This window comes from Bos indicus, chromosome 1, assembly GCF_029378745.1.
Source record: "Bos indicus isolate NIAB-ARS_2022 breed Sahiwal x Tharparkar chromosome 1, NIAB-ARS_B.indTharparkar_mat_pri_1.0, whole genome shotgun sequence".
Classification (NCBI taxonomy): domain Eukaryota; kingdom Metazoa; phylum Chordata; class Mammalia; order Artiodactyla; family Bovidae; genus Bos; species Bos indicus.
In genome coordinates, this window is record NC_091760.1 from 150,015,116 (window position 1) to 150,036,509 (window position 21,394).

The window sequence follows — 21,394 nt, forward strand, 5'->3', positions numbered from 1 at the left end:
TGAGTTATTACAAAACTGAGCATAGTACCATGTGCTATTCACTAGGTCCTTGTTGGTTATCTATTTTATATCTAGTGGTGTGTATATTTTATTCCTAATTTAGCCCTCCCACATCCCTTTTCCCTTTGGTAACCGTAAATTTGTTTCCTGTGTCTGTGGGTCTGTTTCTGTTTTGAAAAGAAGTTCATTTGAATCTTTTTTAGATCTCACATGTAAGTACCCTATTTGTCCTTGTCTCACTCAGTATGATCATCTCTACGTCCAGCCGTGTTGCTGCGAATGGCATTATTTCATTATTTTATATCATTGAGTAATATTTCACTGTATGTGTGTGGAATAACACCACCACATCTTCTTTATATAGTCATCTGTCAATGGATATTCAGGTTGCTTCTGTGTCTGGGCTATTGCAGATAGTTCTGCAGTGAGCACTGGGTGCATGTCTCTTTTTCAGTTAGCTTTTCTCTGGATGTATGCCTAGGAATGGGACTGCAGTCCGATGTGGTAGCTCTGTTTTTAGTTTCTTAAGGAGCCTCCACGCTCTTCCCCATAGTGGCTGCACCAGGTTACAGTCCCACTAACACTGGGGGCGGGTTCTCTTTTCTCCTCTCCGGTATTCGTTATGTATAGATTTTTCATCTCTTTTCCGTGATGACCACTGTGACCGGTGGGAGGTGGTACTTTATCATAGTTTTGATTTGCATTTTCTCTAATAATTAAAGTGACGTTGAGCATCTTTTCATGTGCTTGTTGATCTTTTCTTGGGGAATCTTACTTTGTGTCTGTGTATATTTATTTTATCAATAACTGGGAGAAGTGTTCATCTTTCATGATGGTATAGGATTTGTCTTAATCTTCTTTTTAGTTGTTGTTTTTTTTTTTTTTTTTTTTTCCTTTTAGTTTTCTGTTTTTTGAAGCTCTCTTAATAGGTGTGCCCATTTAGTATTGTTAAAACTTGGTGATAAATTCAGTCTTTCATCACCATGAAATACTCCTTTTTGTCTTTAATATTTTCTTGTGTTTACTTCGTTTGGTATTATTCAAGCTATGCCAATTTTCTAATTCTTAATACTTTCATAATATTCTTTTTTAATCCTTTTAGTGTAAACCTGTTCATACTTCTGTATGTAAAATGACTTTTATATAGAGAATGTAGTTGAGTTATGCTTTTTAATCCAGTCAGATAGTATCTTTCTTTCACAATGAATTATTTGGTCCCTAGTTATTCAGAGGATTGGGTTTTAGACTTTTGCCATATGTATGTTATCTATTCTTTGTTTCCCACTACTTCTTTCGTGCCTTCTTTGAAGTTGAGTACTTTTGGTGTTTTATTTCATCTTTTTGTACTAACTTTATAGCTATTCCTCTTTGTGTAATTGTTAATGTTGCTCTTATTATATGCCTCTTTAACTTACCAGTTGACCTTAACAAAAGGTTACATAACTTGATAAGCTGTGTGATAACCATGTGCTTTTTATCTAATGCCTTCCATCTTTCGTCATCATGTATCACTCATGCGAACAACATTTACGAGATTGTAAAACACATAAAAGATAAAGATAGTAACAAGTTCTTTTCGGGAGTTCCTTGGCAGTCCAGTGGTTAGGACTGACTTTGAGCTTTCACTGCCCTGGCCCCAGGTTCAATGCCTTGTTAGGGAACTCTAAGATTCTACAAGCCACGCATCGTGGGCCAGGACCCCTCCCTCCCCTCCCAGCCCCCACCCCCACCCCCACCACACGCACACAAGTTCTTCTTACCCGTAGAGCTCACTTGTTGTTGTTCCTGAGTTCCATCTGGTTATTACGTTCCTTCAGCCTGAAGAACTTCCTTCAACTTTTTTACTTTGTAGTCAGTAACTTCTGCTGTTGAATTCTTTGCAGCAGTTGTTTATCTGAAAATACCTTTATTCACCTTTATTTTTGGAAAGATATTTTTCATGGATATGGAAATTTCAGTGGATGTAGAATTTTAGGTTTACATTTCAGCTAAAGAAAATGATGTTATGACATTGTTTTCTGTATTACATTGTGAGAAGTCATTGATTTTTCTAAGCAGTGTTTTGGGTTTTTTTCCTTTTTTATTCCCTCCCCCACCCCACCCTCCAACTTTTTATGTACTACTTCTTCTGTAGGGCAAGGACTATTATTATTCATCTTAAGCAGTGTTTTCTTTAAAATATTTCTCTCTTTTCCCCCTGGCTGATTTTGATGCCCCCCCCCCCTTTTTTTTTTAAATATGTTTGATTTTTCAGCAGGTTGACTGTTAGGTTCTTGTGCTTAGTTTTCTCTGTATTTATTTTCTGTGGAGTGTGCTGAATTCGTTAGATCTGTGGGGTTGATATCTTTCATCAAAATCCTCAGACATTATCCTTTCAAATATTTGTTCTGTTTCACTTTCTCTTCTCCTGATAACTATGCACTTAAATATATGTTACGGTGCTTAATACCGTCTCAGAGGTCTCTAGTTTATTTATCTTGTTTTCTTTTTGTGTGTTAGTTTGGATCAATTCTTTGTCTCCTACTTTACTCATTGTTTTCCTTCTGTTGAGCCCAGTCTGCTGTTAAGATCATTAAATGGATTCTTCATTTATGATACTGCATTTTTTAGTTCTAGTGTTTTCACGTTTTAATTTATCTTTACCCACCCTCCCCAGTCTGTCCACACATGTTGTCTAGCTTTTGGACTAAATTTTTTTTTTAATTATATACTTATTTTTAAAATACCTATCTGCCAGTTTCAACAATTGGGTTATTTTATATATGTGGATTTTCTACAATTTTTTTCACTTAATATGGACTCATTTTTTGGGTTTGTTTCTTGTATCTGTAGTTTTTTAAATGTATGCTGGACTTCCTGCATTTAAGAACAGTTGAGGTAGAAGTAAATCTTATTTTCCTGTGAAACGAGACACGGCTTCCGCTCTGTCAGCCTGCTGGTATGATGAGGCTAGTTGGTTTCATTTGGTGCAGCCGAGTCTGGGCTCTGTCTTGTTTGTTTGCTTGACTTAGATTCTGTTCTCCACTGTCTTCATGGGGGTTACGCAGTGTGTGGAGGCTGGGGAGATCTTCTATATGTTACGCCCAGCCAGCAGCCCTCTTCTAATGTTCTGTGCCTCAGGCTGGTCTGTGTTCACACTGCTGCCCTGGCTTCAGCTTGCAACCCTGGGGTCCTCCCCGGGTCGTCGGCCTGTCCCACCCTTCGGCCCAGCCACTCATAGCTGTCAGAAGTTGGTTTGGAGTTGGGCTGGATTCTCCCTCCTCGCGTCCGTGGCTTTCGTTCCTTCTCCCACAGCAGTCTCTTCTCTCCCAGGAAAGGCTTTTCATTTTCCAGAATTTAGTTAGCTGTGGTTTCTTTAGTCCTCTGCTTGCTGATAGGTTTCTTTTTTAATTAATTAGTTTGGTTGCCTCAGGTCTCAGTGGCAGCCTGTGGGGTCTTTGCTGCCTCGTGGGGGATCTTGCATTGCCTTGCGCGAGCTCCTGAGCGTCAGGACAGCAGTTGTGGTGCGTGGGCTCTGCTGCTTTGTGGCATGTGGGGTCTTAGTTCCCTGACCAGGCCCAGAACCCACCTTTCCTGCACTACGAGGCGGGTTCTTAACCACTAGACCACCAGGTCCCTGATAGGTTTTTAAAAGGCAGTGATTTTGCGGTTTGCCTACCTAGCTTGTTCTTGATTTTGAAGAGTAATGGTCTCTTAAAAATTGCTACATTGCACCTAGAAGTAAAATCTGCTAATACTATTCTGAAGAAATTCAGTGTTCATAGGGATTTTAAAGATTACCTGTTAAAATGAGTTTCCCTAAAATGTCAGCACATGTTAAAGGCAGTTTATTAAACGTATTTTCTAAAGTGAAGCATAAATAATTTCCTTGTTTTTTTTTTTTTAAACTGGATATAAGCAAGGTACGGTGTTAAACCCATGGTTCTTTATTAGGAGTGATGGCTAAAGCTTTAATGAGCCACTGTTACCTAGGAAGTGCACCTGAGTTCACAGGTGTATTGGGCAGAAAAGAGGTTCGTAGCCACTGGTTGGTACACTTTCTTTGTAAAGGACCACAGAGGAAAGATTTTGTTGCATATTCTTGGTTCTGTTTGTTTTTACCATCTTTAAAAATGTAAAACCATTCATAGTAGGGGCTGTTTATATAAAACAGGCTCTGAAACAGGGCAGAGTTTGCTGATCCCTGCACTAGATGATCTTTATGGTCATTTGTGCCCAGAGTTATTTTGAGTTTCTCCTAACTGCAGTGCTTTTAGAGTAGTACATGTGAAAATCCAGAGGAGCAGACCATGAAGCACTCCTTTTAACAAAGGTCTCGGCCTTACCCTATAAGGAACCTTATTTGATGTGATGTTATGTAGGCTTTTACACATTCCATCAAATTTAGAGAAACCCCCCCTTCTTTTGTCTCTTTTCTCTTTAGGAGTACAAACCACCAGGAACCCGTAAACTGCATAATATTCTCGGAGTAGAAACAGGAGGGCCTGGTGGGCGGCGTGCTGGGGAGTCGGGCCATACAGTAGCTGACTACTTGAAGTTCAAAGACCTCATTTTAAGGATGCTTGACTATGACCCCAAATCTCGAATTCAACCTTACTATGCCCTGCAGCACAGTTTTTTCAAGAAAACAGCTGATGAAGGTACAAATACGAGTAATAGTGTATCCACGAGTCCTGCTATGGAACAGTCACAGTCTTCAGGCACCACCTCCAGTACATCTTCAAGCTCAGGTCTGTTGTTCTGATACCATGTTAGGCTTTGAAATGTGTGCTCTTTTCTTTACAAAGTGGGGGTTATTTAATGTATTTTTAAAGTTTGTTAATGGGTAAGGAGGAATCCATCAGAGGGCAAACAGAAGAAGCAAGAACTACAATCCTACAACCTCCAGAACAAAAACCCACCATCACTAACCAAAATGATCACATGAATCACAGTATTGTGTAACTCAGGGAAGCTATGAGCCCTGCTGTGTGCGGCCACCCAGGTTGGATGGGTCATGGTGTCAGAGACTTCTGACAAAATGTGGTCCACTGGAGAAAGGAATGGCAAACCACTCCAGTATTCTTGCCTTGAGAACCCCATAAACAGTATGAAAAGGCGAAAAGATATGACACTGACACTTGAGGGATGCCCCCCGCCCCCAAGTCAGTAGGTGTCCAATGTGCTACTGTGGTGAAGAGAGGAAAAATAACTCCAGAAAGAATGAAGAGGCCGGGCCAAAGCGGAAACGATGCCCTGTTGTGGATGTGTTTGGTGATGGAAGTAAAGTCCGATGCTGTAAAGAACCTGGAATGTTAGGACCATGAATCAAGGTAAACTGGATGCGGCCAAGTGGGAGGTGACAAGAGTGAATATCAGCTTCTTAGGAATCAGTGAACTAAAATGGGCCGGAATGAGAAATTTAATTCCAGTGACCGTTGTATCTACTACTGTGGGCAAGAATCCCTTAGAAGAAATAGAATAGCCCTCATAGTCAACAAAAGAGTCCCAAATGCAATACTGGGGTGCAGTCTCGAAAATGACAGAATGATCTCTGTTCGTTTCCAAGGCAGACCATTCAATATCACAGTAATCCAAGTCTGTGCCTCAAACCACTAATGAAGTTGAACAGTTCTCTGAAGACCTACAAGACTTTCTAGAACTAACACCTAAAAAAGATGTCCTTTTCATCACTGGATTGGAATCGAAAGTAGAAAGTCAAAGAGATACCTGGAATAACAGGCAAGTTTGGCCTAAGAATACAAAATGAAGCACAGCAAAGGCTAACAGTTTTGCCAAAAGAACACGCTGGTCATAGCAAACACACTCTTCCAACAACACAGGAGACAACCCTACACATGGACATCACCAGATGATCAGTACCGAAATCAGGTTGATTATATTCTTTCCTGCCAAAGATGGAGAAGCTCTACACAGTCAGCCAAAACAAGACCTGGGGCTGACTGGCTCAGATTATGAGCTCCTTTTTGCAAAATTTAGGCTTACACTGAAGAAGGTAGGGAAAAGCACTAGACCATTCGGGCATGACCTAAATCAAGTCCCTTATGACTACACAGTGGAGGTGTTGAATGGATTCAAGGGATTACGTCTGATAGACAGGGTGCCTGAAGAACTGTGGGCTGAATTCTTAACAACACTACAAACCTCACAAGGTTCGTTACATTGTGCAGGAGGTAGTCATCAAAACCATCTCCAGGAAAAAACGCAAGAGTGCAAAGTGGTTGTCTGAGGAAGCCTTACAAATAGCTGAGATGAGAACTGACAGGCAAAGGAGAAAGTGAAAGAGATAGCCAACTAAAGGCAGAGTTTTGGAGAATATCAAGGAGAGATAAAAAAGCCTTCTTAAATGACCAATGCAAAGAGAGGAAAACAATATAATGGGAAAGACTAGAGATCTCTTCAAGAAAATGGGAGATATCAGGGGAACATTTCATGCAAGGATAGGCATGACAGAGGACAGAAACAGTAAGAACATAACAGAAGCAGAAGAGGTTAAGGAGCGGTGGCGAGAATACATAGAGAGACTGTACAAAAAAGATCTTAGTGACCCAGATAACCACGATGGTGTGATCACTCACCTAGAGCCAGACATTCTGGAATGTGAAGTCAAGTGGACCTTGGAAAGCATCACTACAGTCAAAGTTACTGAAGGTGATAGAATTCCAGTTGAACTATTTTAAATCCTAAACGATGATGCTGTGAAAGTGCTGCACTCAATATGCCAGCAAATTTGGAAAACTCAGCAGTGGCCACAGGACTAGAAAAGGTCAGTTTCTAATCCTTAAGAAAGGGAATGCAAAAAAAATGTTCAAACTACTGAACAGTTGCACTCATCTCACACGCTAGCAAGGTAATGCTCAAAATCGTCCAAGCTAGACTTCCAACAGTATGTGAACCAAGAACTTAGAGATGTACAAGCTAGATTTAGAAAAAGCAGAGGAACCAGAGATCAAATTGCCAACATTTGTTGGCTCATAGAAAAAGCAAGGGAATTCCAGAAAAACATCTACTTGTGCGTCATTGACTGCGCTAAAACTTTTGACTGTGTGGATCACAAAAGCTGTGGAAAATTCTTCAAAAGATGGGAATACCAGACCACCTTAACCTGCTCCTGAGAAACCTGTATGCACATCAGGAAGAAACAGTTAAAACCTTTCATGAGCAACTGACTAGTTCCAAATCAGCAAAGGAGTACTTCAAGGCTGTATATTGTCACCCTGCTTATTTAACTTACATGCAGAGTACATCATGAGAAATGCTGGACTGGATGAAGCACAAGCCAGAATCAAGATTGCTGGGAGAAATATCAATAACCTCAGATAATGCAGATGACACTACCCTATGGCAGAAAGCAAAGAGGAACTAAAGAGCCTCTTGATGAAGGTGAAAGAGGAGAGTGCAAAAGCTGGCTTAAAACTCAACATTCAAAAAACGAAGATCATGGCATCCGGTCCCATCATTTCATGACAAATAGGTTAGGAAAAAATGGAAACAGTGACAGACTTTATTTTCTTGGGCTCCAAAATCATTTCAGACACTTGACTTGAAACTGTGAAATTAAAAGGTGCTTGCTCCTTGGAAGAAAAACTATGACCAACCTAGACATCATATTAAAAAGCAGAGACATTACTTTGCTGACAGAGGTCCATACAATCAAAGCTGTGGTTTTTCCAGTAGTCATATACAGATGTGAGAGTTGGACCATAAAGAAGAGTGAGCACGGAAGAATGGATTTTTCGAACTGTGGTACTGGAGAAGACTCTTGGGAGTCCCTTGAACTGCTAGGAGATCAAACCAATTAATCCTAAAGGAAATCAACCCTGAATATTCATTGGAAGGACTGACGCTGAAGCTCCAATACTTTGGCCACCTGATGCAAAGAGCCAACTGATTGAAATGACACTGATTCTAGAAAAGATTGAGGGAATGAGGAGAAGGGGGCAAAAGAAGATGAGATGGTTGGGTGGCATTGCCAACTTATTGCACATGAATTTTAGCAAACTCCTTGAGATAGTGAAGGACAGGGAAGCCTTGCGTGCTGCGCTCCTTGGGGAAGCAAAGAGTTGGACACAACTTGGCAACTGAGCAACAACAAGGGAGGAATTATTTTTTGTAAGTCTATTCTTTGGGGCTAGTCAAAAAAAGTCCACCAAGTTCTAAGACTTAACTGTGCATATAATAAATTCTGCTTGGGAAAAAACGAGTGGCCAAATATTTAAATTGTTTTTAAAGTGGAAATACTTGGTCCACATGCTTGAGTTTTCCTGACTTAACTTGGTCCATTTGAGTTCAGTGATCTGTGTGAAAGAAGAGAATTGGGTGCTTTTCTGGTGCCCTTTCAGGTTAATAGAAGGTGTTTCAGTTTTAATGTTACAGTTTTAGGATATATCTATTTCAACACAACTAACTTCAAACTCACAAGTAGTGTTGTGTTTCAATGCTCCAGGTGGATCGTCGGGGACGAGCAACAGTGGGAGAGCCAGGTCGGACCCAACGCACCAGCATCGGCACAGCGGCGGGCACTTCACGGCCGCCGTGCAGGCCATGGACTGTGAGACCCACAGTCCGCAGGTGAGCCCGGCCCGCCCTCATGCGCGCCCTCCGCCATGCCTGCGGAGCAGTGTGGGTGCCCAGGGTCTTTCAAGTGATTGTCACTTACCCCAAAGGGTCACAGCTTCCTCACCTGTAAGAGCTTCTCACTTACAAGACTGACATAAAGCAGCACAACCTTGCAGTCATTTCCCTCGTTTAGAAACAGCTAAGATTTACTGAGTGCGTGCGAGCCGCTGCTCCATGTGGGTTTCCCCTGTGTTTATCTCGTTTACTCTGGGAGCATTTTGAGCCTTACCCTGTTTGGAGTTTCGTTTTACAGTGGGAACTGGGACTTCCTGGGTTCAGGTCTCTCTGAGGCTCAGGATCTTAATTACTGCCTCTCCCTCCTCTTGTCATCTGTCACCACCAATGGGCCTAGGTTCTGGATCAGTTTGTGGTTTGATTTCTCTCCTCCATGTTTTGTTTTGTGTTTTGAAGTTTTTTCATTCAGTTGGTTTTTCAACTGATTAAAGAGGATCTAATGAAGTAAAATTTCTTGAGGGGGTGAAGCAGATGGTAGTAGTAAAAATATGTACTAATATTTAAATACTCTGTAAACTAGTAAGTTAATTCATCCTGAGTACTGCGTAATGATGCCTATAATAAGAGGCAGTCTATTATTTAACGAGAAATAAAGTGGACGTTGATGAACATCACCCCTGTTGTTGGGTCTGGGGCTGCCGCGGGCTGGTGGAGCAGTGCACCTGTCAGAGGTTGTCGCCGCCCTTGATTCGTGGTCACCAGCCTGCTGGGCAGGCCTTCCTGCTTCTCACATCATCTCTTCCCGCTCCCGTTCTCTCCAGTACTTGTTTCAAACTCTTCTCTGCCTCTTAGAAGCCTCTCCTCCTCTATTCTCCCTGACTCGTCCCTGGGTGGGGAGCATTCTTCAGAAAGGAAGGCCTCACGGCCTGTCCCCAGACACCTCTCGTGCCTGCGCGGGCGCTTGTCCTCAGCCTCCTGCCCGGCCCGCTGCTACCCGGGGCCTCTGCTCACCGCCTTCCCTCCACGCCCGACCCTCCCCAGGCGTCTCTGGACGGCCTTCCCCGGCCCGTGTGTTCCCACCCCGCGCTCTGCTCTCCGCGGGCTCTGTCTCCTCGCCCTTCGAGAGCCCTGCTGCTGCTGCCGTCAGCCTGCTCCCGCGTGAGCACCTGTCCTGTGCTGTCACCAGCGGTCAGTTCTCAGGAGCCGGGCGGGCTCTCGGTCGCTTCTCTCTCCGGTCTGCACTCACAGTGATGCGGCACTGGTTTCTGCCTGCCCTGGGCAGGCTCGCCTCTGCTTTCCCGGACAGCGTGGCCCTCCGCCCCGCCTGCCCCCTTCCGTCATCGCCTCCTTTCTGGATTCTCTTCTCCACCTGCCAGTGAAAGTGGACGTCCTGTGCCCTCTCTCACCGACACCCTCCTGGTGACCTCTTGTGCTCCTGCCCGTGCCCACAACTTCCATCTTGATGTCAGTCACTTCACATCTTGATTTCTGACCTGGACCTCACTCCTGAGCCCTGTGCCTTTATTTCTGATCATCTCCTATCAGTGCCGCACTAGAGGTCTCCACAGCACAACCTACAAGTGTGTCACATTGATCCTTGTCATCGCTTCCTCTTCTACCACAGCTCTTATACTTTGATCTGTTCTTTGTACAGAATGGCCCCGAATTTACCCATTTTCTTAGGTCATACACTTGATGCTTGGGAGTTAATCCTTGAATCTCTCCCTCCCCCCCTGACAAGGAATCCAGTGATAAATAGTGTGGATTCTGAGTATCTTACATGTGTTTCTGTTCTCTCCACTTCACTCCCCCGCTCCTTGCTGCAGGCGTCTCTAGCCTATCTTACTATAAAGATGGTTTTTGACTGGTCTTCCAGCATCTGTTTCATTCACCAGTTCGCCTCTGTTCTTCAGCCAAGTAAATAAATGTTCAGGAAAGCAGTCTCATCCGGATCCATCCCCTGCTTTCAACCACTTTTTGGCTTTCTCTTGTACTTCAAAAAAAAAAAAAATTTGAGAAGGCTTCCCAGGTAGCGCTGGTGGTAAAGAACTGCCTACCAGTGCCGGAGACAAGAGACGCAGGTTCGACCCCTGATCAGGAAGATCCCCTGGAGGAGGGCACAGCAACCCCCTCCAGTATTCTAGTCTGGAGAGTCCCATGGACAGGGTGGCAAAGAGTCAGACGCAACTGAGCGCAGCGGGGTTTTCAGTGGTTCCTGTGCTCTGGCCCCGACCCAAGCATTCTTCCTCTCCATTCACTCTGGTCTTCCGGGAATTTTTTTCATTTTCCGGACCTTATTGTGTTCTCCATCACAGTTCTCACGTGGACTGTGCTCAGCCTGGAATATGCTTTTCCTCTCTCTCTGCTTCGGTGACTACTGTATATCCTTCTGAGCTTAAATATCACTACCAGAGGCTTTCCCTAATTCTTCAGAGTATCCTTCTTTCCTCCCTTTATTCTTCCAAATATATTAATACTGCAAATACATAAACTCTACCAGGATAAGATAAGACATTTGTGTTCATCCTACCCGTATTTAAAGAAGTCAATATTGTGTCTTATTTGCTTCAAACCTTTTTTATTTAATTTTTAAACAGTTGATACGTTCACATGGTTTACAAATCGGTAACATAGACGGGGACTCAGTGAAGAGTCTTTCCTTCTGTGTCCTCTAGCCACCTGATTACTATATTAATGTTACTGGTTTTCTGTAGCCTTTCTGAGATGTTTTATACATACTCAAGCAAATACAAATATATATTCTTCATCTAACCTTTTGCACACAAGTGGTAGGTAGCATACCATGCACACTGCTTCACAGCTTTTTTTTTTATTTTAATGTGTTTTACATATATTTTTTAATAGATATATTATGGAACTCATTCTGTTTCATAGAGAGCTTTTCATTTGTTTTGTTTTGCTTTTAACAGTCACACAGTATTCCGTTGTGTAGATGTTCCACAGGGCATTGCAGTTGTTCCCTATTAATGGACATTGAGTCTACTTTCAGTCTTCCTTACTTTACTACTCAAAATACTGCTATAATGAATAACCCCATATACAAATCATCCACACACACACAGTTAGTTCATCTGTGATATAAATTCTTGGATGTGAAATTGTTGGGTCAGAGAATAATGTGGCTTGTCACTTTGATGACTGTTGCCAAATTGCTCTCTGTGTAATTTTTACCAGTTTAGCTTGCCAGTAACTGAGTTTTAAGAAACTGGGATCATCTTTGGATACAGTCTGAAATGAAAAACCTAGCATTGGACACAGTATAGTTACATTTTGTTTATTTCTTTTCATGTATGAATTTGAGTAGTGTCACAGTTTAAGAACCATTAGCATTCTCTGATTGGAGAAGGAAATGGCAACCCACTCCAGTGTTCTTGCATGGAGAATCCCAGGGATGGCAGAGCCTGGTGGGCTACTGTCTATGGGGTTCCACAGAGTCGGACACGACTGAAGTGACTTAGCAGTAGCAGCAGCCTTCTCTGAGAATTTTCTGCCTGTTTTTTGTCTGGATTATTTTCAGTAGTATTTCTTGGGACCACTTTCATTGAGTAAATACTGAATGATCTGTGCTAGCCACTGGTGATAAAGAAACAGGCTTTGCCTTCCTAGAGGTTACAGTGACTCAGTATATAAATGAATCAAGTGAATAGAAATTGCAAGAACTAGAAAATAAGACAATATAATAGAGACTAGCTGTTTGTTGGGTGAGGTGTATTAATTTAAGTAGGCCCAACTGGTAACAGATAGAGCCCCCAAAATATGGTAGCTTGAAGAATGTGAAGTTTCTCTTTTATGTAATGTCCAGAGTGGGCATGTGGGTTAGCAGCACGGCTCTCCCATGTCCTGGGTTCCTGACATCTTGTGACTGCCCCATCCCCAGGGCCTAGTTGTCTGCTGCATGCCACAGAAGGACCTGGCAGGTATTTTGTGGACTGGATCTGGTTGTGCTATAGGAACTTGCCATTGACCAAAACAGTTGCACGGCCATGTCTTAAGTACAGCAGAGACTGGAAGTGAGTGTGGTTGGAGCCACATGCCCAGGAAGAAGTTTTTTGAGGACAACTGGGAGTCTCTGGCCCAGAAGTTAGGGCAGCGTTAGCCAGAGTGGTGAGGGAAGACTCTGGAATTGAAACAATGAGAAAGAAGCATCCAAGCAGAAATTAGAAATCAGAGCATTGTAGGCAGAAGGGAACAGTATGTGCAGATACTCTGAGGCATGTGAAAGATGTTGACCAGATAGAGGAACAGAAGGAAGATGCTGTGTAGTAGGAACCCAGGCAGCAAGAAGAAGGCAGACCAGAGGAAAAGGCTGGAGAAATGAGCACTGATCAGACTGTGCAGGTTGTGTATCCATTCATCCATCAGTGGGTGCTTGGGTTGTTTCTTATTTTGGCTGTTACAATAATGCTACAGTGAACATGTGGGTACATATATCTTTCCAAGATAGTGTTTTTGTTTTCTTCAGGTAAATACCCAGAAGTGGAATTGAGGATCATGTGGTTCAGTTCAGTCACTCAGTCATGTCCGATTCTTTGTGACCCCATGGACTCCAGCACTCCAGGCTTCCCAGTCCATCACCAACTCCCAGAGTCCATCCAAACCCATGTCCATTGAGTCGGTGATGCCATCCAACCATCTCATCCTCTGTTGTCCCCTTCTCTTCCTGCCTTCAGTCTTGCCCAGCGTCAAGGTCTTCTCAAATCAGTCGATTCTTCACATCAAGTGGCCAAAGTATTGGAGTTTCAGCTTTAACACCAGTCCTTCCAGTGAATATTCAGGATTGATTTCCTTTAAGATGGACTGGTTGGATCTCCTTGCAGTCCAAGGGACTCTCAAGAGTCTTCTCCAGCACTACAGTTCAAAAGCATCAATTCTTTGGTGCTCAGCTTTCTTTATAATCCAGCTCTCACATCCATACATGACTACTGGAAAATCCATAGCCTTAACTAGACAGACCTTTCTTGGCAAAGTAACATGTCTACTTTTTAATATGCTGTCTTGGTTGGTCATAACTTTTCTTCCAAGGAAAGCGTCTTTTAATTTCATGGCTACAGTCACCATCTGCAGTGATTTTGGAGCCCAAAAAAATAAAGTCTGGCAGTGTTTCCACTAATGTTTGCCCCCATCTATTTGCCATGAAGTGATGGGACCAGATGCCATGATCTTCGTTTTCTGAATGTTGAGTTTTAAGCCAACTTTTTCACTCTCCACTTTCACCTTCATCAAGAGGCTTTTGAGTTCCTCTTCACTTTCTGCCATAAGGGTGGTGTCATCTGCATATCTGAGGTGATTGATATTTTTCCCGGCAATCTTGATTCCAGCTTGTGCTTCCTCCAGCCCAGCGTTTCTCATGATGTACTCTGCATAGAAGTTAAATAAGCAGGGTAACAATATACAGCCTTGACATACTCCTTTTCCTATTTGGACCCAGTCTGTTCTTCCATGTCCAATTCTAACTGTTGCTTCCTGACCTGCATATAGGTTTCTCAAGAGGCAGGTCAGGTGGTCTGGTATTCCCGTCTCCTGAAGAATTTTCCACAGTTAATGTGATCCACACAGTCAAAGGCTTTGGCATAGTTAACAAAGCAGAAATAAATGTTTTTCTGGAACTCTCTTGCTTTTTCGATAACCCAACAGATGTTGGCAATTTGATCTCTGGTTCCTCTGCCTTTTCTAAAACCAGCTTGAACATCTGGAAGTTCATGGTTCATGTACTGTTTAAGTCTGTCTTGGAGAATTTTGAGCATTAGTTTACTAGCGTGTGAGATGAGTGCAATTGTGCAGTAGTTTGAGCATTCTTTGGCACTGCCTTTCTTTGGGATTGGAATGAAAACTGACCTTTTCCAGTCCTGTGGCCCCTCCTGGGTTTTCCAAATTTGCTGACATATTGAGTGCAGCACTTTCACAGCATCATCTTTTAGGATTTGACATAGCTCAGCTGGAATTCCATCACCTCCACTAGCTTTGTTCGTGGTGATGCTTCCTAAGGCCCACTTGACTTCACATTCCAGGATGTCTGGTTCTAGGTGACTGATCACTCCATCATGATTATCTGGGTTGTGAAGATCTTTTTTGTATAGTTCTTCTGTGTATTCTTGCCACCTCTTCTTAATATCTTCTGCTTCTGTTAGGTCCATACCATTTCTGTCCTTCACTGAGCCCATCTTTGCATGAAATGTTCCCTTGGTATCTCTGATTTTCTTGAAGAGATTGCTAGTCTTTCCCATTCTGTTGTTTTCCTCTAGTTCTTTGCATTGATCACCGAGGAAGCCTTTCTTATCTCTCCTTGCTATTCTTTGGAACTCTGCATTCAAATGGGTATGTCTTTCCTTTTCTCCTTTGCTTTTCTCTTCTCTTCTTTTCACAGCTATTTGTAAGACCTCCTCAGATAGCCTTTTTGGTTTTTTGCATTTCTTTTCCATGGGGATGGTCTTGATCCCTGTCTCCTGTACAATGTCACGAACCTCCATCCATAGTTTATCAGGCTCTCTATCAGATCTAATCCCGTGAGTCTCAGTCCCACTGTATAACCATATCACGTGGTAGTTCTGTTTTTAATTTTTTGAAGAGCCTCCTCCATACTATTTTCCATGTAATGGGTGTACTAATGTGTGTTCCCAGCAGCAGTACGTGAGGGTTTCCTTTTTTCTGCATCCTCACCAGCAGTTGTCATTTGTTGTCTTTTGGGAGTGGTGTCTCACTGTGGTTTGGGTTTGCATTTCTTTAGTGACAAATGATGTTGAGTTGCTTTCCTTGTGCATGGTGGCCATCTTTGTGTCTTCCTTGGAAACGTGTAGTCAGATCTCCTGCCCGTTTTTAAGTCAGATTATTTGGGTTTTTGCTATTGAGTTTTATCAGTTCTTTTTATGCTTGGGATATTAGCCTATCAGGTACGTGGTTGACAAATGTTTTCTCTCATTCAGTAGGTTGCCTTTTCGTTTTGTTGATGGTTTCCTTTAGTGTACAGTAGGTTTTTAGTATAATATAGTCTCATTTGTTTATTTTTGCTTTTGTGGCTTTTGCTTTGGTGTCAGATTCAAAAAATCATCGCCAGGGCTTGTTCCAGACTGTCTGTGTTTCCTTCTAGGAGTTTTCTGGCTTCAAGTCTTTAATCCATGTTGAGTTCATTTGGGGGTTTAGTGTAAAATGGTGGTTGAGTTTCATTCTTTTGTATCTGGCTGTCTAGTTTTCCTGACACCATTTAAATTAATTAACTAATTTCTCCTCTGTGCTGGGTCTTCACTGTTGCACACAGGCTCTCAGTGGTCTCCGTGAGCAGGGGCTGCTCTTTGCTGAGCTGTGTGGGTCTTCATTATTGCGCACAGGCTCTCTGGTCTCTGCGAGTGGGGCTGCTCTTTGCTGAGCTGTGTCGCTTCTCCTGTGGCAGCTTCTCGGTGCAGAGCGTGGGCTGCAGTATGCGTGGCGCCCAGTCTTGGTTTCCCTGTGGCCTCGGGCATCTTCTGGGCAGGGATCAGACCTGTGTTCCCGGCGTCGGCAGGTGGATTCTTAACCACTGGACCACCGGGAATTCCCACGACACCATTTATTGAAGGGAATAGCCTTTCTCCATTGTATATTTTTGGTTCTTTCTCACAAATTAATCGACTGTATACACATGGGTTTATTTCTGGGCTCGCTCTCCTGTTCCGTTGATCTGTGTGCTGGTTTTTGTGCTGGTACCATGCCGTTTTTAGTTCCTATAGCTTTGTAGTATAGTTCTGTATCAAGGAGTGTGATGCTTCCAGCTTTTTCTTTCTCAGGGTTGCTTCAACTACTTGGATCTTTTTTGTGGATTACAAATTCTAGGATTTTGTTCTATTTTTTGAAAAAATGCCATTGAAGTTTTGATTCTGATAGGATTGCATTGACTCTGCAGGTTGCTCTCAGTATTTGGACACTTAGCAGCGCTGATTCTCCCTTTCCAGTCAGTGAGCAGGGCCAGTCTTCCCATTGCCTTGGGTCTTCCATGTCTCTTGCTCTTGTCTTGTTTTCCATATAAAGCTCTTTCACCTCCTTGGTTAAATTTATTTCTTGCTTATTTTGTTCTTTTTGATGCCTTTGTAAATGGGATTGTTTTCTTTTTCTGATATTTTATTATTAGTATATAGAAATGCAATAGGTTTTTGTGTAACTGATTTTGTATCCTGTAACCCTGCTGCTGCTGCTGCTGCTGCTAAGTCACTTCAGTCATGTCCGACTCTGTGCGAGCCCATAGACGGCAGCCCACCAGGCTCCCCCATCCCTGGGATTCTCCAGGCAAGAACACTGGAGTGGGTTGCCATCTCCTTCTCCAATGCATGAAAGTGAAAAGTGAAAGTGAAGTCTCTCAGTTGTGTCCAACTCTTCACGACCCCATGGACTGCAGCCCACCAGGCTCCTCCGTCCATGGGATTTTCTGAGAGTACTGGAGTGGGGTGCCATTGCCTTCTCCTCCTGTAACCCTACTGAATTTATTATCTCCAAAACTTTTCTCATGGAGTCTTTACAGTTTTCCATATATAATGTTGCATCATGTGTATGTAGCAACCATTTTACTTCTTTATTTCCAATTTGGGTGCTTTTTATTTCTTTTTCATGCTTAATAGTTTGGATATCTGTTTTTAAAAGATCATTCTTGTGATTTGGGGAGTGGTTTGGTAAAAGGCAAGGGGGGAAGATGGGAGTTGATTTAGCAGGCTGTTGTGTTAGTCTAGGCAAGAGATGGTAGTGACCTCAGATAGAGTAATGAAGAGATGCCAGATGTGAGTTCTTATTTTGGAGGTGGAGTTAGTGTTACTCACTGATTGTTTGAGTGGAGGAATGGTTAGGCAGCTAAATGCATAGTAGTGGTTCAGTTAAAACAGGAAAGATGGAGAGGAGGGGCTTTAGGGTAAAGAATGTCTTTTGGACTGATCAGAAATAACCAGTTTTACCCTCTGGCCCTTTCCAGAAGAAGTTTGCTGACCCCTGGCATAAACAGTGCTCCCAAGGAAGGAAAGTGGCCAATAAAATATATGACCCTGTTTATGGGTATAACTTGCTAAAAATTGCAGCTTTCATAATAAAATGATTTTCACTCTTGAAACATATTTGCAAGTTTGTGTTAGAGAGCTGTCTAAAACATTAAAATTTCAAACCCCTCTCTCTAATGTAAATGCTAATGTAGCTTTTAATTGAAGATTAAAGCTTGGAAACATCCTCTGAATAAATCTTTTTACAATCTGCTCTTCCAGGTGCGTCAGCAGTTTCCTGCTCCCCTTGGTTGGTCAGGCACTGAAGCTCCTACACAAGTCACTGTTGAAACTCATCCCGTTCAAGAAACCACCTTTCATGTAGCCCCTCAACAGAATGCATTGCATCACCACCACGGAAACAGTTCCCATCACCACCACCACCACCACCACCACCACCACCACCATGGACAGCAAGCCTTGGGCAACCGGACCAGGCCAAGGGTCTACAATTCTCCAACAAATAGCTCCTCTACCCAGGATTCTATGGAGGTTGGCCATAGTCACCACTCCATGACATCCCTGTCTTCCTCAACTACTTCTTCCTCTACATCTTCCTCCTCTACTGGTAATCAAGGCAATCAGGCCTACCAGAATCGCCCAGTGGCTGCTAATACCTTGGACTTTGGACAGAACGGAGCTATGGACGTTAATTTAACCGTCTACTCCAATCCCCGCCAAGAGACTGGCATAGCTGGACATCCAGCATACCAGTTTTCTGCTAATACAGGCCCTGCACATTACATGACTGAAGGGCACCTGGCAATGCGGCAAGGGGCTGATAGGGAGGAGTCCCCCATGACGGGGGTGTGTGTGCAGCAGAGTCCTGTAGCTAGCTCGTGACTACATTGAAACTTGAGTTTGTTTCTTGTGTGTTTTTATAGAAGTGGTGTTTTTTTCCAAAAAAAACAAAGTGCAAAGCTGCTTGAATCAGAAGGAGATTAACACACTGAACTGCTACAGGAGGGCAAAGCTGACTTTTTTTTTTTTTTAACTTGAAAAGATTGCAAAGGGACAATGAAGTTTTTAAAAGAGCCATGTCCAAACCCATCTTCTCGGATAGCTCAGAGGCGTCCTCTTTTTGCCGCCCCCCATTTTAACTTGCCACATCCCGGTCACGTAGTGGGGTTTTTTGTCTTTCTATTCCACAAAAGTTATTGTTCAGATGTTGGTCTTGCTCATTTGCCAACTAATTTTAAAATAAAACGGCACTGCACATCATTTGCGTACAGGGCCCCATGAGGGTGTTTTCTCCCCCTTTTTGTTTTTCCTTCCCCCCGCCCCCCCCCCACCTCCCGTTTTTGTTTTGTTTTTGTTCTGTTTGGGGTGGGGGGTGGGAAATTGGGGTTTTTAAGTCCTCTAAACACACTTGGGCACGGAAACGCAGTACTGTAAGAAGAGGGACCTCCAGCTCACACAGTCATCACCTGCAGCTGTATGGGAGGGACGGTTGTATGGGCGTGTGGAAGGCACAGGACGCACGCTGAGTGGCGGGGTCAGAGCCCTCTGTCTGAACCTCCTGAGGAGCAAAGCAGCACTGACCTGGGGTCCTGTGGGTCTCCCGTTGCCGAGGCCGCAGGGAGGGGAACGGAACGTGACTGGCCTCCCGTCCAAGGTGCACTGAGAAGCAATCAACGGGTCAGTCGTGGCCAGTCCTGAGGAGGTCTGAGTGGTGGTCTTTGGGAAAACCTTTGGCCTTATGGATTTGGACTCGAAACTAGAAGAGCCTACCATTTCAGATGCAATCACTTTGGGACATGCTTTTGCAGACAGTCCTTAACGCTGAAAACACAGAGAATGGGTAATTCAAGAGGCCTTTCTTTTAAAACAGACTTTGGTGACCCACTAATTGTAAGGTATTGCAAGGTCACTTTGCGTGTGTCATAAAGTTGACTTCCTTATTGGTTGAAGGTCACAGAAGTAGTGGTTTGCTTTGATGGAAATAGCTACAGCTGTGTCCCTTCCTGCTTTTTACTTTTTCTTTTGCTTTTTCTCGGCACGTGGTATCTCCACCATTTCTTCTGCACAAAGATGTCTTCTGTTCATCCTGAACATTTTTTAAAAAAAAAAATGCAGAATTTTATGTGACTGCTTTTTTGCCTCACAATTATGCTGTGAATTTTACAAAAATTTATTTTCTTTTTTGATAATTTATTGTACCAAAGCTGTTTTTATAGCACATAGATGTCTGTAACCAATAATGTAGCAGTTCTGCACTTTGACACAAGGTGTAACTAGACCATTTTTAAATGTCAGTTGAAAATTATGGCTGTACTATTGCTTAAACAAAACTGGAACTGTTGCTGAATCCATAGCCAATACATTTACAGCAATCTGTGTACTGAACATGATAGATTGACACCTAACTCAAGATTACAACAGCTGTTACATCCTCAATGTGTTCAGGCTTCTGAAGGTAAAGGGACACTGGATCCAGAAGCTATGGAACTAGCAGTTGATTCTTGTATTCCTGATTAACCTACTTGTAAACTTGAAAGCAAGACCTCGATTGCACCAACAGGTCCAAAACATGAGCACGAGTAAAGCAGAACTCGCACGCGTGACCTGAGATGAGCAGGCTGGTGTTTTAACAGGTGCCTAGTTTTGAGATTATGCTGCCTTAATGTAACACAGTCTGGCAGTTGCTAAATTTGTGTTCCCATTTTAAATTGACCAATTTTACGGTGTTATACTTTTGAGCGGTTGAATTGGGAGAATGAAGATAAGAAATTTACCTGTCCAGGATCAAAGAAGCCTAGAAAAGAAGCAGTAATCTACCTCTGCCGATAACCCTGTTCAAAACAACTCAGCAGAAACACCACGTTACTTTTTATTGGTCAATTCCATGTGGCTGACTAGGTCAATTTTTTTCTGAACAAAAGCAGGTTTTTATATGTAAAACAGTGACAAAAGACAAAAAGGTTTAAAACTATGTGAATGTGAATGGAAACTTGGGAATATCCGTTTTTATAAAACCACACAAAAATTTTTTTTGTTGTTAATCAGGAAATCCATATTTATTTTGTAATTAAATGTCAAGCCTGTGGATGATTTTTGAACTTCGTAGTTCATGAAGGTTTACAGTGAATAAAAGGATGTCATCTTGAGTCTAGCAATATCAAAAGGAATTCAGTAGTTACTGCTGTTTAGGAATATGAGGTGAAGACATACGTGGGTCAGGTCATTTTTTTTCTGTGCTGGTTGCCACATCTTAGCAAGCACCAAAAAAAAAAGCAGTTTTTAAACCGCTATTTACATACAGGAAGTCATCAGAGCCGATGCTTCTGCATACTGTGTTATGTTGCAGTCCAGTTTTGTGTGCTTTACTACACGGTTTGGTTACAGGGCTTCTGTGCATTGTAAACATAAACAGCATGGAAAAGGTTAAATACCTGTGTGCAGATTGTAAGATCTGGTCCGGACTTGCTGTGTATATTGTAACGTTAAATGAAAAAGAACCCCCCTTTGTATTATAGTCATGCGGTCTTATGTATGATAAACAGTTGAATAATTTGTCCTCAGACTCTTTACTATGCTTTTTTTAAGATTAAGTAAAATGTAAACATAGTTAAAAAAAAAAACGTTACTATGCAGTTAACCTGGTCCAGGTAATGGTCTGGTAGGTATACCAACTAGAAGTTTGAAGTCAAATGTGTAGAAAGGAAAATCATAGTTACATCAACCTAGGCTTCAAAAATCTTGGAAAAAAAAGTAAAAATTGGAGGTTTAACAGACAATTTGATTTTTTAAGATTGACTCTTTACTATATTCACAGGTTCTGTCTGATTGAAAATGCTAGTAGTTCGTCATGT

At 42.6% G+C, this 21,394-nt stretch overlaps 1 protein-coding gene across 5 annotated transcripts in view; it reads left to right on the plus strand.

The window, feature by feature from the left end:
• The window catches only part of DYRK1A (dual specificity tyrosine phosphorylation regulated kinase 1A), a 145,452-nt gene extending 124,347 nt beyond the window's left edge, over positions 1–21,105 (plus strand). For all 5 annotated transcript variants that reach the window (XM_070796846.1, XM_070796841.1, XM_070796854.1 and 2 more), the window contains 3 exons: positions 4,424–4,730; positions 8,447–8,571; positions 17,805–21,105. In XM_070796846.1, the coding sequence (XP_070652947.1) occupies positions 4,424–4,730; positions 8,447–8,571; positions 17,805–18,425 (1,053 nt within the window). In that variant the 3' untranslated portion in view covers positions 18,426–21,105. The remainder of the gene's footprint in view (positions 1–4,423; positions 4,731–8,446; positions 8,572–17,804) is intronic.
• The last annotated feature ends 289 nt before the right edge of the window (positions 21,106–21,394 follow it).